General features: G+C 41.0%; 1 protein-coding gene across 3 annotated transcripts in view; it reads right to left on the bottom strand.

Moving 5' to 3' along the window:
• LOC138758119 (inactive ubiquitin carboxyl-terminal hydrolase 53-like) overlaps positions 1–15,865 on the bottom strand; it is a 97,709-nt gene that overhangs the window by 21,639 nt on the left and 60,205 nt on the right. For all 3 annotated transcript variants that reach the window (XR_011354153.1, XR_011354154.1, XM_069926604.1), the window contains 2 exons: positions 9,945–10,626; positions 3,451–3,521 (listed from right to left, as the gene is read on the bottom strand). Coding sequence is in view for 1 of the 3 variants with exons in the window: in XM_069926604.1 (XP_069782705.1) it covers positions 3,451–3,521; positions 9,945–10,626 (753 nt within the window). In the remaining 2 variants the exon portion in view is untranslated. The remainder of the gene's footprint in view (positions 1–3,450; positions 3,522–9,944; positions 10,627–15,865) is intronic.

The following is a 15,865-nucleotide window of genomic DNA, read 5'->3' as shown; positions in this document are numbered from 1 at the left end:
ATCCTTCACTCTCGGTTTGCTATTTACATATTTGTAAAACCCTTTCAGATTTGTTTTCACCCTGTTCACTATAGCCACCTCATACCTTCTTTTCACTTTCCTAATTTCTTTAGGCTTTTTTTTTTAATTTAAAATCCATGTATTTTCCAAGCATCTCATTTATACCTTGTTTCTTATATTTAATGTAGACCTCCCTTTTAATTCGAACCAAATTTCAAATCTCCCTTGAAAACCACTGCTCTCTCGAACTTTTGGCTCTGCCCTTTATCCAAACAAGAACAAAGATTCTGTACCCTCAAAATCTCACCTTTAAAAGACCTCCAATTCTCCTCTACCTCCTTCCCATAAATCATACCAAACCACTCCCTGCAAATCCCTTCTCACCTATCCCTTTCCATAATTGTATTGAAACTGGGTCCAAAACCTACCTCAGTCACCTGCCCTATTTCATTCCCCAACAGTAGATCCAACACTGTCCCTTCTTTAGTGAGTTTCTCAATGTATTGCTGCAAAAAAAAACTATTCTGCACACATTTTACAAATTCTAATCCAGCCAACACCTTCACAGAATGTTTCCAAATCTATATTAGGAAAATTAAAATCCACCTCTAACCCAACCCTATGCTTATACATCTCTGCTATTTCCTTATACATTTGCTCCTCTATTTCTCACTCCTTATGAGGTGGTCTATAATACACCCCTATAATTGTATATTCTCCTTTACCATTTAAAAAAAATTCCAACCATACCACCTCCCTTGACAAGCCCTCCGATTTATCTCGCATCACCACCGCTGTAATATTTTCCCTGACAAGGAATGCTACACCACCCCCCATTACCTCTCCAATTCTATCACACCTAAAGCAGCAAAATCCTGGAATATTTAGCTGCCAGTCACAACCCTCCTGCAACTATGTCTCACTAATCGCTACCACTTCATACTGCCAAGTGTCTATCCACACCTTCAGCTCATCCACCTTCCCTACAATACTCCTAGCATTAAAGTAAATGCATTTCAGAGATTTACCACATCTTTCTCTCTATTTGTCCCTATCTTTACGGTGAACTCTATTTATTACCAACATTTGCCCTCAATGACTGCACTAATCATTTTCCTTCTCGATCATCTGTCTTTCCGCCCCCAAACTTTGCCTACAAGCCTTCTCTATTTGCAGACTAACCTCCTCCATTATTTGGATCCCTTCCCCCAACCATACTATCCTACTAGTTTAAGCCTCCTGAGTAGCCCTGGAAAATGCCACCGCCAGAATCCTGGTCCCTCTGGGATTCAGATGCAACCCGTTACAGGTCCCACCTCCCCCAAATATACAAATATGTTGCTGGACCTGCAGTTATTGCAGCAAATTTGTATATTACCTATTTATTTCAGTGGATGTAGTTTACTTGGATTTTCAGAAGCCCTTTGACAAGGTGCTGCACAAGGATGCCACGCAAGTTAAGAGTCCATGTTATTGCAGGAGAAGTATTAGCATGGATAGAAGATTAGCTGTTTGGCATGAGGCAGGGAGTGGAGATAAAAGGACTTTTCTAGTTGGCTGCCAGTAACAATTGTGTTCTACAGAGCTCAGTGTGCCAGGCCTACTTATTATGTTATCTGATTGTTGGAATTGAATGCTTTGTAGCTAAGTTTGCAGACAAAAGAAACACAAGAGGGGCTGGTCACGTTAAGGAAGTACCGAGTCGGTAGAAAGATTTGAGCAGGTTGGGAGATTAGGCAAGGAAACAATATATAGGAAACATTGTACAGATGTGTTGAATCATGCACTTTGCTGGAAGGAATGAAAATGTAGACTATTTTCTAATCGAGGAATTAGTTAAGAAATCGAAGGTGCAGTGGGACTTGGGAGACGTCATATGCAAGATTCCCTAATGTAGGTGGAGTTGGTGGCAAGGAAGAAAAATGCTAACATTTATTTTGAAGATAATAGAACACAAAAAGCCAAGATGTAATGTTAAGACTTCATAAGGGCAATCAGATCTCACTTGGGAGTACTGAGAGCAAGTTTTGGCTCCTTATCCAAGAAAGCTGTGTCAGCTTTAGACAGCACCCAGGGGAGGTTCATGACAATGAGCCCTGCCAATAAAAGGGTCATCATATGAGGAGCATTTGATGGCTCTGGGTTTGCACCTACTGCAGTGTAAAAGAATGAGGGGGGCGATCTTATTGAAACCTATCAAATATTTGAAAGGTCCAGAAAGACTGCTCAAAACTATTCAACAAGTTCCAAGACCTGGGACTCACCCCACTGTGTAATTGGATCATGGATTTCCTCACTTCCAGACCACAATCAGTGAAGATTGGCAAGAACGTCTCCTCCACAATCTCCATCAGTACCAGAGCACTACAAGGCTGTGTTCTTAGCCCCCTGCTCTACTCACTTTACACTCATGACAATTACACCATCTACAAATTTGTCAAAGATACCACGGTGGTGGGTTGTATAAAGGTATTGAGTCAGTGTAAATTTATCTGAATGGTGCACCAACAACAATCCTGCATTCAATGTCACCAAAACTAAGGAGCTGATTGTTGACTTCTGGAAGGGAAAGCCAGAGGTCTACATTCCAATGATCATTGGGGGAAATCAGATGTGGAGAGGGTGAGCAAATTTAGGATCTTGGGGTCACTATCTTGGAGGGTCTTTCCTGGACCATGCTTCTATTTCCTCAGGAATTTGCAGAGGTTTGGTATGATACCAGAAACCCTGGTAAATTTCTACAGATGTGTGGTGTAAAGTGTGTTGACCGCTGCATCATGGACTGGTATGGTAACACCAATGCCCCTGAGCGTAAACCACTCCAAAAGGTAGTGGACACAGCCCAGGATATCACAGCTAAAACCTTCCCCACCATCAAGAACATCTACAGGGAGCACTGCCATTGGAGGAAATGACTAAAGAAATATTCATTATGGAAAATATTTTCCACTGTTCAGCAAACTTTATAAATAAGAAGTACAAATGCAAATTTCTCAAATACCCTTCTGCTCAAGCTGCTATTATTGCAAATAATGTGATTTTTTAATGATACTAATAAAATCTCATTAATATTTAAGAATTTTATGCAAAAATATTATTTTCTTTGAAAAATTGCAGGATTATTAAAACCATCAAGAATTTAGGTTTAAAACAAATGGACCTCCAGAAGTTGATAAAGAGAAAACTATATCAAGTTGAATGTAGTTTGGAAAGGAATTCCATGCAACCATTTTTAATAAATTCTATGCATCAGAATTAACAATGTTAGATTTGGGGAACCCATATGAAATTTTACTTACTAAATTGCCAACCTACTTTTAACACCATTTCATGGTTTTTTTTATTTTCAAAAACTCTCTACTGTTCACTAAATTTTTATTTCTCAAAAGCTGATGACTGCAAATTCTGCAATATTACCATACCGTTAGTGTAACCGATAATAAACCTTACCTTCACGACCTGGAAGTTTACCGCTGGGCATATTAAGACATCTTTCATATTTGATCAAGGTTACTGGATTCCTAAAATATACAAAAAATTTAGAGGCAAACTGTTAATTCAGCAAGCCACACAGCACCCAATGGGTGGAAACTATCAGCCAATATTTTGGGTTGAGACCTTTAGCAAGACTAAAGTAGGAAAGGGGTGATGTTGTGGGGTAGAAGCTGGGGAGGGGCCAAACAGATAGGGTGAAGTGGAGACACAGGTAGAGGAAAATATCATTGGGAAAATGTGTGGGGGGAGTTGGTAAGTTGGAGAGGAAAGCAAGACTAGTAGATGAAGAGGTGATTACCTCCTAGTTATTACTTTTCTCCAACTTCCTCTCCTTTCCCAAGGGATTTTCTCTAAACCGATCTCTCAATATTGCAGATAGTGATCACAGAGAGAATTATAGAATGAATACAAGAGTTGGAAATATCCATCTTTTCCAGAAGAATTTCAGGTGAAGTGCAAAGGATTTCTACCATTTATTAATGCTGGTTTTGTAATGAAAGTGACCTTTTCTACATCATACCACAACTTGTCTTTGTCACCCACATTCCACTGCTTTCCCTAGGTTTGTTTGGGCTTTCAACTGCATCTGCTTGTATTCCAGCACTCCTGCTTTCAATCTTCCTTACCCCCCCTCCAATATCAGGTCAGAATTGCTAACATCCTCACATTCTATACATGAACTTCAAGGAGGTCCCATCACCATAAATATCAGTTCTTCACCTCTTGACGTTCCAAGAGGAACTTTTCCTTCCACAATTCTTTGCTTCACATTTGGCCGGTACTCACTCTTCTCCCTGGACCCCTCCATGTGATCACAGGAAGTCTAATACCTACCTGTGTATCTTTTCCCATCATACACTAATCTCAGTGAAGTAGCAATTCACTGGTACTTCCAATTTAGTGCAAGACATTTGTAACTAAGAATATAATCTGTAGTGGAGAAACAAAAATCGATCATACAAGTGCTTGGCAGAACACCCCTGCTCAATCTACAATTAGGGCCCTTGACTTTAAAGTAGTGTGGGTGGGGGTGGCATTGTTCAAATTACATACTGAAAGGCAGAACGAGTAATGAATAGTCTTTCTCTTAATCTGTAGGAGTTGAAGGACATTAATGACAGAATGAAGATATCAAACTCGAGCTGGATAGGGCTTTGTTGCCACAATAACTGAATCCACTGCATGGTAAATCTGGAGAACTAGAGAATGACTGGGAACAAGAAAGGAGCTAGAAAAAGGAAGCTCTAGGAGCCAAGGCATAGAGGTCAATAGAGGATATGCAAAATAAGAGATGGGAGAAATGGTAGGATACAATGTGCAATCAGTAGCGGCATACCATCACTGATCTCTATTAACATTCACTTAAAAAAATTATTAAAGACCATTATAAATGCAAAAATAAATTTAAATCAAAACAAATTAAGTGCTTCAAAATATAGCAACTAAATTGCCAGTTGGGACTGAAATTTCTTGAGTAAGCACCAGAAATTGTTGTGCTGGAATAAATATGACTGTGACCTTTCTCCTTTTGGGAAATCTTGCAAATTGTGCATGGTTAGCGCAACACTATTAAAGTGCCAGCGACCCGGGTTAAAATCTGCACTGTCTGTAAGGAGTTGGTACATTTTCCAAACTTCTATGTGGACTTCCTCTGGGTGCTCTAGTTTCCTCCAACGTTTCAAATGCATACAGGGTTACAAGTCAATTTAGATGAAATTGGGCTTAAAATGGCCTGAATTAGCTTCTACTGTGCTGTCAATAAAAGTTTTGAAAATTTAAACATGTAGCATAGGAAACTGAACTCAGCAGATAGGAACTGTGCACAGATGCAAGCTTTAGGTGAAATCAATTGAATCAGCTGACAGATGTGCCCACAATTCTATTCCAGAGTGAAGACAGTACTGCAGCCATCAGTTCAGCCTTGGTTACAGGACATGTGGCTTAAGCTGGTTACTGGGCCCAAAAGGACAACACCCGCTTCCCATCTCTCAGGCTGCTGCAAATACAGTAGAGAGAAAAAAAAACAATAAAAGAAAGCAACTGCAGGGGAACATTAAATAATTTACTTGATATGGTTTGAAGCGTTTTTAATTGATTTTTGCTTTTCTGTGGCAAGCCACTTTACTATTGGGACAGCATTATTTGAAAAGATTAGGCATTGAATGACCTTCTTGAACTATTGCAGTTCCTTATAGTAGAACTGCTCTCGTAATAATTGAGTAGGGAGGTCCAGGTCATAGATGCAGCAAGAACAGTAATGTACAAATCAGGATGGCGCACAATTGGCAAGGGGATCAACAGATTGCACTGTTCCAATGCTGCTCCTCTATCCTCAACCTTCTTGCCAGACATACAGGTTTGGCAGTACTCTCTGGGTAACCAAGGCAAGTCACGGCAGCACATTATGTCGATGGCAGACATTGCAACTGTGGTGTACAAGTGACTTACAAAACAAACCTCTTGAGTGATGGATGGGGTACGAATCAAAAAAGCTGCTTTTGCTTTGATTACCTTAAGGGCTTAGGCCCAAAACATCGGTAATATACTTTTACCTCTTACGGCTGCTGCAAGACCCGATGAGTTCTCCAGCATTTGTGTTTTTGCTTTGGATGGTGACCCCCACTAATCTTAATGGAGATCATGCATTATGCTCCTACTTTGCAAAAGGAGGTCAGGCTTGGGAATTGCCAAGACATTAATTACTCACCATAGGCTACCCAGTTCTTGCAGCCAAAATATTTTTGAGGGTTGACCAGTTGAGTATCTAATGTAATGGTAACCCGAGGATATTGAAGATGGGACAATAAAAATACTATTGAATGAAAAGGACAAGTGGCAAAGTTCTCCTATTTGAGATGGTGAGTGATCATCGCCATATTTGAATAGCTAATTCTAGCAGCACAGATCTTCAACACCATGTTGTCCATTCCTGTAATCTTTGCTGTATTAATGTTCTTAGCTTTTTTTGAGGTTTCATAGAATTAATCAAATGGACGGAAAACTGAGTTCTATAATGGTAATGATCTGAGGAGGAAACAAATGAATAATCTACTCTGCACAAGAACAGAATAGAAGGATTAGGTCACCAGGCTCATTAAACCTGCCCATAAACCTCTGTTATAAATAACCAGCCTTTTATTTTGTAGCAATGTCTCTCTATTGGTTACTCACACACAGTTGAAAACCTCCCCATCAAAGCCTCTGAGGATATTGTGTTTAAATAAAGACATCCTTCCAAACACAGAATACCAAACCAAACTTTTATCTTCACTTCTTGATAGACCAATCTTCTAATCCTAGAAAGCCTGAGATTCTCCTTTGGATTTGCACAAAAACTACTACAGTATAACTCCAACTATCCAAAATTATATTCTCTGAAATCCTCATTTATCTAACATTTTTGGAGGAACTTTCCAAAAATATTGGATAAATGAGGATTTCTGAACCAATCAAAAATCCTCATTTATCCAAACTTTTTTCGGCGCAGAACTCACTTCATTGCTTGAAAAAAAATTTAAACCCAGCATGCTCATTTATGTGTCCAAGTTGCCATTTAGATTCTGACTGAGCACCCTAGGGTTTTGCAATGGCAAAGAGGTCTGCAGATTGCACAGTGAATGTATGTAGAATTTCAAGTGTTTGGTGCTTTATCTTACAGTATTTTGTTCATTTTTTTGGTGTGAATTAAACATTATTTCGTGTTTTAAAAAGCCTTCCCTTGTCACTTGTTGTTTAATCACTTAAAAGTGACTTGCTGTTGCTACTGGGCTCTTTTTTTTAAAAAAATGACCAGTTATCCTGACCATTTTGGATAATCAGAGCTATTCTGTATATCCTAATTTAGGCAAGCAGGCAAAAACTGCACGGTGTTCTAGAAGTGGCATCATAAACAACTCATTCTTCTTTGGCTTGGCTTCGCGGACGAAGATTTATGGAGGGGGTAAATGTCCACGTCAGCTGCAGGCTTGTTTGTGGCTGACAAGTCCGATGCGGGACAGGCAGACACGGTTGCAGGGGAAAATTGGTTGGTTGGGTTTTTCCTCCTTTGCCTTTTGTCAGTGAGGTGGGCTCTGCGGTCTTCTTCAAAGGAGGTTGCTGCCCGCCAAACTGTGAGGCGCCAAGATGCACGGTTTGAGGCGATATCAACTTGTACAAATGTAATAACACCTCTATTTTGAAACTCTAAACACTTTGGAATTTAAAGACTAAAATGCAATTTCCATTCTGAACTAGTTGCTGAATCTGACTGGTAACCTACTGTGATTTTTGCATTGGGCCTCTCTGAATTTCTAATTTGCAGCCTCACTCCATTGAGATAATAATGCACCTTTTGATTAATGAAATTAATGAATTTAAATGAATGGGCAGCACCGTTAGCGTAGTAGTTAGCGCATCACTGTTACGGTACTAGCAACAGGGATCGAGGTTCTGCAAGGTTCTGTAGGTTCTCCGGTGTCTGCATGGGTTTTCTCTGGGAGATCCGGTTTCCTCCCACCTTTCAAAACTTACCTGGGGGGGGGGTAGGGGGGTGTTATGGGTCAAATGGGTGTGATTGGGTAGCACATGGGCAGAAAGGGCCTGTTACCATGCTGTACGTCTACATTTAATTTAATAAAACATTTAAGTGCATAAACTTAACATCCCTACATTAACTTCCACTTTCCCAAGTGTACATCAAATTAATCAATTTATCACAACATGTCCTTCCATCTGCAAACGTAGAAGCCTTACATTCAGTTTCTTCCTCCAGATCATTAATGTAAACAATTGAGTGTCAAGAACCAATGGACTAGTTACATTCCTGTAGCCAGGAAAAAAAGTCTCAATTTATTCCAATTGTTTTGTATATGACAGCCAGTTTTCAATTCATGCTCACACTTCCCAAAGGGTATTGGGCTCAATTTATGCACCACCTTGTCAAATCCTTTTTGAAAAATCTAAATGCACTATGTCTACACATTTTTCTATCGACTTTTCCTGATACATCTTCAAAGACTTGAGCAAATTTCAGTCTTTCTCCCTTTTTGAACAAGGGCGCCCCAGAAGTTCTGAAGAATTTCAAGCAATGGGTTCAATATCTCTGTAGCTACTTCTTTAAAAATCCCGGGGTTCAGGTCAGTAGGTCCCAGCTATGTGACTGCATTTAACCTTATGAGTTTCCATAATACAGAATTTTATATTCTGGATTTCTGGTTGAGTGTGGCTTTGGCATTAATATGCTGCGACATTGATCATAGGATATTCTCAGTCTCCTTGCATGCCTTTTGCTCTCATAATTGAACGGCGTTAATATTCTGCCTCAACAATAATGGTGAGCAAGAGATGCCTTTAGTTAAAATTGTAGTGGGCTTTATTCCGAATTCTGATGGTTAGCAGTTCTTTCTGGATACCCAGTTTTGAACTGTCCAGTTTGTTCTGAGTCTACTTCCTTAGCACTAAATTAATTCAATAGAGGAGGGAGGGCATCCTTAGTGTGAAGATTGGTCTTCATCTCCATGAACACTGGTTGTCCTTGCTAACACCCTCATAGATGGATGAAACTGTCAAAGACAAGTCATCAAGAACAAGGTTCAGTAAATTTAATTGGTTGCTCACTGATTGCTGCAGATCCTGTAAAATATATCCTTCAGAGCTTTGTCAATTTTATTGGAGACCACCTCTGATTAAAGCTTGACATGATGTTAAGAGACTTCGTTAGTTCTGAAGTCAAACATTAATTCCCAAGAGTTACATCTTTCCACCTGCATGCCACTATACTGGCTCCTCCAATGGCTCTGTACTACTGTCTGTGCCCAGGGAATGGGTTGGAATTTGGCATGATTCTTCAGATTCACCAGTGGAGTCCTCACACAGGGTCATGACCCAAAATGTTAATTGTTCCTTGGTCTCCAGAGATCCTGCTCAATCCATAGAGTTCTTCCAGCAGTTCACTTTTTTTTTTTTAAATTGAAGTGCAACTCTTGTCTGACCAAGGCTGGAGGGCAGCTATCCCATTTTCAATAAAAGTATATAGATAGCCGAGAAGCTGAAAAGTTGACTAAACTGGGAGTAGCTTTGCTGTGCCCTAATCTGATGTTTAGGTTGATGTCAGATGGACATTCAAATATGTTCAGAAACATTAATTCAAGTTAAATGGCAGCTTTGGCTGCTAGTAATTTGGGTAGTGGGGCTGCATTGGTCAAGGCTGGGAGAAACATTTTCATGTTAATGACCTGGGAGCCACTGAGAGAATGTGGGTCTGAGAGAACAATGCAAGGAACAGCAGGCGATGGGAGCTGGTGATTGCCTGTTCGAGACAGTAGAAAATCTGCACCTGTGTTTAACTGTTGAAAATAATCTTAGGAAGAAAATAGAATGAACTGCAAAAAAAAAATTACAAACTACATTCCACAACTTCAGATACAATACATCTTTCACTTATTCTTTATAACAAGATTAATCTGAAATACCTGTTGGAAAGTGCCTGTTGGTTATTCTTCAAGTGCTTTTCTTTGAAAACCTCTGCATTTTGAGGGTCATGGTTTGTGGAGTCATTATTGATCCAAATGCTGCTTTCCTGCCCAGATTCCATCTTCTGCACCCGATAACCAGAGCTATGGATTTTGAAGTCTTTGTTGGCAATTTTTTCATTTTCTAGATTTGCTTTTCCATCAATTTCCAAAGGAGGACTTTCATTTCCTTGTTTGAATTCATCTTCATATATTGTCATTAATTCTTTGTCCCTTCGTTTCTCACACAGTACATTATTAGGGTTCTGTCCTTTGCATGGCAGCACCTGCTGAACATTATGTGATTTGTTCTTTGGATTGCTTTGTCTCCTACTCCCTTCCTCAAAAACACTGTCCACGTTCAGTGTTTCCCGTGAGGGTTTCCAAACCTTACCCTTATTTCTACTTCTATTTCCCCTGTCCCTTGAATCTTGACTACTGTCAGTATCGTATCCAGTGAAACTGCTGCATTTTTTATGTGGAATTGAATCAGATGCATATTTATCTGATGTTGCCTTGAAATGTGGAGTGGTTCTACCTTCACTGAAATATCCTTTTCCTTGACTACGATGTGTATGCTGATCCCAGAAGTGTCTTGTGTCATTGCCAAGGTTTGGTGTCCCAGATTTTGAAGATCGGTCCTCTGAACAAGAAAAAAAAAATTACAATTTCAGCAAAGAATAGACAATGTAATTGGTTTAATAATATACTCTTGAAATCAATTTCAAGGGAAAATACAGGCAACTCCCATCTTGGAATTTGGGGTACATACATTTGCCTTAAAGAAACTCAGAAGTCAGTGCCCAAATATATGCGATATGGAATAAAATTAACCTTATGGAATTTTTGTGGGGGGGGGGGTGTGGATGAACATACAAAATGCAGAAGAAACTAATTTTAGTCAGTCAATAAGTTTTAGCTGTAATATCGATTAGGTTAGCAATCACAGCAAAGTTCCCCTTTATCATGCTTTCTCTAATGCAAGAACATGTGAACAAATGTCTGAAGCTCCTTTCACACTTCTGACCCACTAAATTGGCCATTCAATGTCCCGGGATAAGAATGGGGGTTCGGCTTTTCACATTGACCACTCCTAACTGGGACAATGAATGCTTTCACACTTGCAAGGAGCTATCCCCGGATTAGGACTGTTCTACCTTCTACTGGTGACATGATGCATTGATTGATAGTGGACCTGTCCTAAATCCTGATTATGATCTTATATTGAAACAAAATTAATCATGCCTAATTATAACATAATTAAGCTTTATGTACAGCACAGTCTGAGCCCTACAGCCTGTTGTTGTGCAACCTATATAAACCTTTATAAAGGACCGTGAGGAAATGCGAGCAACAAATAGCAATAGTGGACAATTTTTAAACAGGGTGGGAAAGTTGGTAGCGCGATAAGCTCTCAATTTATATAGCAGGGTACGTTTGTAGTACTTTTGGCACAATTTATAGAGCATGGGAAAGTTTGTAACACTATCACGTACAATTTATAAATACAGAGGGAAAAAGTGACCATGCAGCAGAGAAAGGGCTGCATGCCCAGCTACATGCATGGAGCATTCATGGAGGGATTTCTCTGCCGCATGGCATTCTGGGAACTCAGGTCCTCCATTGCTTTTTTTTCCCCCCCATGGTGTTTATAAATTTGTGCTTATAGCACTACCAATTTATCCCACACTGTTTAAAAATTGTCCGCTATTGCTATTTATTGCTGTTTATTTCTATTTCCTCTGTTTCTCCCTCACGGCAAAGTTTATATCTTCATTTTAATCTTTTCTTCCTGCACTCACGCAAAAACTTGGGTCATTTCAATTACACAATGCAATGACCCATTTCACACTTGTCTGATTACAATGCCAGCATCTGCAGACGCTGAGGATTGTACTAGGAGTTGAAGCAGTCAATTCCCAGTATGAGATGACATCATCTGATGCAGCGTTGAGCTGATTTTGCTTTTGCACTTGCCATTTTTAAGGCCAATTGGTGTTTGATTCCTACGATCACTTGCAAGTGTGAAAGGGGCTTCTGAGAGTAGCTCTCCCACATTTTACACCACGTCATTTTCTGACATGCTGCATCATGGGGAACTATAGTCGCCATGATCATCTCCTTCACTAACTCGTTAAATACATACACTTTTCATTTTTAGATGGTAATAAAAGGAACCTTGATCCCAAAGTAGCCTCTTGGTGTTTACTCCACTTCCACTGACACTGGGCTTTAACTCATTATCCCCTTAACTCCTTACAACAACCTTTCTCACAAGAACCCTAACGCTTGAACCCATACTTCCTAAAAATTGTCTAATCCACGAGCTCTGCTAAACATCTGACTAATGTTGGCCTTAATTGTTAAATAATGGCAAGAATTCATTTTGTCATTATTGATAATATAGCTTAATACCAATGAAAATTATCCAATAGAAAAACATCCCCACTAATAACATGGGACTCCACAGGAATGAGGAACGTAACGGGGTGCTGGAGGTCACTCGAATCTAGTTACCTTTACAAAAGACACATTAAGCAAGGATACCCAGTACCATGAGGAAGGGCATTATCAACCTCATCTTCAAAAAGAGGGGGAGGTAGAAATCAGGAATTGTTAAACATTGAGTACTAAATCCTGTTCAAAGCCACTGCAAATCAAATCAAGTCTGCTCTGGAGCAGATGATACACCCAGACCAAACTTGTACTGACTGTTCCAGGGAAGAAAATCTGACAACTTCACACTGCTCAGGGAATCCATTGCTTACACAGGGGTGTGGACACCTGCCCATCAGCTCCAACCAGAAGGCTTTCAAAACGATATCCCAGATGTACAAGATAGATGAGTTCTTCACAAGGAAAAAAGATACACAGAATACAAGGGGAGGGAAGATATGTCAGAACTACAGAAGACCGGAGCTTGAGACAGAGTGGAAGAACCATTATTGATGCAGAGGAAAGGTCAGGTAGGCTGCATGTTTTCTTTGAGGGTATTGGGAGCTATGGGAGGCTTAATGGTGATGGATTTTATAATTCTTATTTAATTCTACCTCCCTTAGTAGAAGAGTAAAAACAATCAGGGGCAACAGATTTCAAATAAATGGCATGAGGATCAGTGGACAGATGACAAAATAGTCCCCCCCTCTTAAATGGTGGGAGGGATATGGAAATCACTGCCTGAGAGTATGGGCGATGCAAAAAACTATCGTAACATTGTGTGTGCGGATGTGTACTTGAAGGGCGAGAATTCCTCAGCTGATTTTGATTAGCTGCAATACATGTGAAAACATGTTATTGACTGAACTGCACCTCTAGCCTGCATGTCACAATGTGGAAATACCAAATGTGCTCCAGGTTGGTGTGCTAATAATTAATTGCCTGCTCACCCATGGAGTTTTAAGGGCATTTCATGACATCTTAACTGGCCTCTCAGGCACCAGCCAAGGCTGATGCATTACCAATCTTCCCTCATCTTAACCAAAAAGTAATACAAATTTGTTTCTTTTTTTTTCTTTGGCTTGGCTTCGTGGACGAAGATTTATGGAGGGGGTAAATGTCCACGTCAGCTGCAGGCTCGTTTGTGGCTGACAAGTCCGATGTGGGACAGGCAGACACGGTTGCAGCGGAAAATTGGTTGGTTGGGTGTTGGGTTTTTCCTCCTTTGCCTTTTGTCAGTGAGGTGGGCTCTGAGGTATTCTTCAAAGAAGGTTGCTGCCCGCCGAACTGTGAGGCGCCAAGATGCACGGTTTGAGGCGATATCAGCCCACTGGCAGTGGTCAATGTGGCAGGCACCAAGAGATTTCTTTAGGCAGTCCTTGTACCTTTTCTTTGGTGCACCTCTGTCACAGTGGCCAGTGGAGAGCTCGCCATATAACACGATCTTGGTAAGGCGATGGTCCTCCATTCTGGAGACGTGACCCACCCAGCGCAGCTGGATCTTCAGCAGCGTGGACTCGATGTTGTCGACCTCTGCCATCTCAAGTACTTCGACGTCAGGGATGAAAGCGCTCCAGTGAATGTTGAGGATGGAGCGGAGACAACGCTGGTGGAAGCGTTCTAGGAGCCGTAGGTGATGCCGGTAGAGGACCCATGATTCGGAGCTGAACAGGAGTGTGGGTATGACAACGGCTCTGTAAACGCTCATCTTTGTGAGGTTTTTCAGTTGGTTGTTTTTCCAGACTCTTTTGTGTAGTCTTCCAAAGGCGCTATTTGCCTTGGCGAGTCTGTTGTCTATCTCGTTGTCGATCCTTGCATCTAATGAAATGGTGCAGCCGAGATAGGTAAACTGGTTGACCATTTTGAGTTTTGTGTGCCCGATGGAGATGGTGGGGAGCTGGCTGTCATGGTGGGGAGCTGGCTGTCATGGTGGGGAGCTGGCTGTCATGGTGGGGAGCTGGCTGTCATGGTGGGGAGCTGGCTGTCATGGTGGGGAGCTGGCTGTCATGGTGGGGAGCTGGCTGTCATGGTGGGGAGCTGGCTGTCATGGTGGGGAGCTGGCTGTCATGGTGGGGAGCTGGCTGTCATGGTGGGGAGCTGGCTGTCATGGTGGGGAGCTGGCTGTCATGGTGGGGAGCTGGCTGTCATGGTGGGGAGCTGGCTGTCATGGTGGGGAGCTGGCTGTCATGGTGGGGAGCTGGCTGTCATGGTGGGGAGCTGGCTGTCATGGTGGGGAGCTGGCTGTCATGGTGGGGAGCTGGCTGTCATGGTGGGGAGCTGGCTGTCATGGTGGGGAGCTGGGTGATGGAGGACCTCAGTTTTCTTCAGGCTGACTTCCAGGCCAAACATTTTGGCAGTTTCCGCAAAACAGGACGTCAAGCGCTGAAGAGCTGGCTCTGAATGGGCAACTAAAGCGGCATCACGGTGTCGAAGGCTTTGGTGAGGTCAACAAAGGTGATGTAGCTAATATACAAGAGGAGGCAGTGTCTCAAGGAGGCAGCTCTATCCTCAATGACCCTCACCACCCAAGGCATTTATAAAAGAAAAAATATCTGCATCTATGATTCCTACAAGTTTATTAAAATGTAACTAAAAACAAAATTTGAAATATTTTGATTTACTGTTTAATGTTTATTTAAATACAACTCCGATTATCCAAAAATCTGATTCTCTGAAATCCTCAATTATTTGAATTTAAAAAAAAAAATTCAGATAAATGAGGATATCTGAAATAAATCAGAAATCCTCATTTATCCTTCAAGTTTTCAGAGCCAAACTGACCAGGGTCGCCAGGCTACTGGCGGCAGTGGGGACGTCGAGCTTGCAGTCGGGCCTCGGGGGAGGTGTCGGTGATTGGCAGCAGCTGTGATTCTTTTTGTGAAAATTATATTAATGCTTAAAAAATCTTCCCTTGTTATTTGTTGCTGCTTCCCTTGTTATTTGTTGCTTCCCTTGTTATTTGTTATCTGTCGCTTGTTAGAAGTGATTTGCTTTCACTAAAAAAATGACCAGTTCTCCAAAAAACATTTATCCAAAATAGGCCCGGTCCCAATCATTTCAGATAATCGGAGTTGTACTGTATTTTATTTTCATTTTGTGGACATGAATCAAGAAACAACCATTACTTAAATACATAAATTAAAATAAAAAAGATCAATGGTACAAATGGTCTACATCTTCAAACAGTCCCATCCCCCTTCCCCTAAACAAAGCCTCGAAGTAGAGAAAAGAACAAAAATAGATACGAATAAAGAAAACAAAAGAAGGAACTGTTGGGATCCAGTATCCAGTTTATAGATCTAATTCCTTTCCTTACCTAGATCTCTAGAAGGGGAAAGAACCAGGAAGTAGAACCAAGGGACAGAATATGTGTCAGTAGCCATGTTAGTCTAATAGAAGTAAAGGATGAGAAAGCATCATGCTACCGAGTTTTAATTGTGAGAGTG

This window comes from Narcine bancroftii, chromosome 3 (assembly GCF_036971445.1).
Source record: "Narcine bancroftii isolate sNarBan1 chromosome 3, sNarBan1.hap1, whole genome shotgun sequence".
NCBI classification, from domain to species: Eukaryota; Metazoa; Chordata; class Chondrichthyes; order Torpediniformes; family Narcinidae; genus Narcine; species Narcine bancroftii.
Note: the sequence above shows the minus strand (reverse complement) of the source record. Positions and strands in the feature narration are given on the sequence as shown.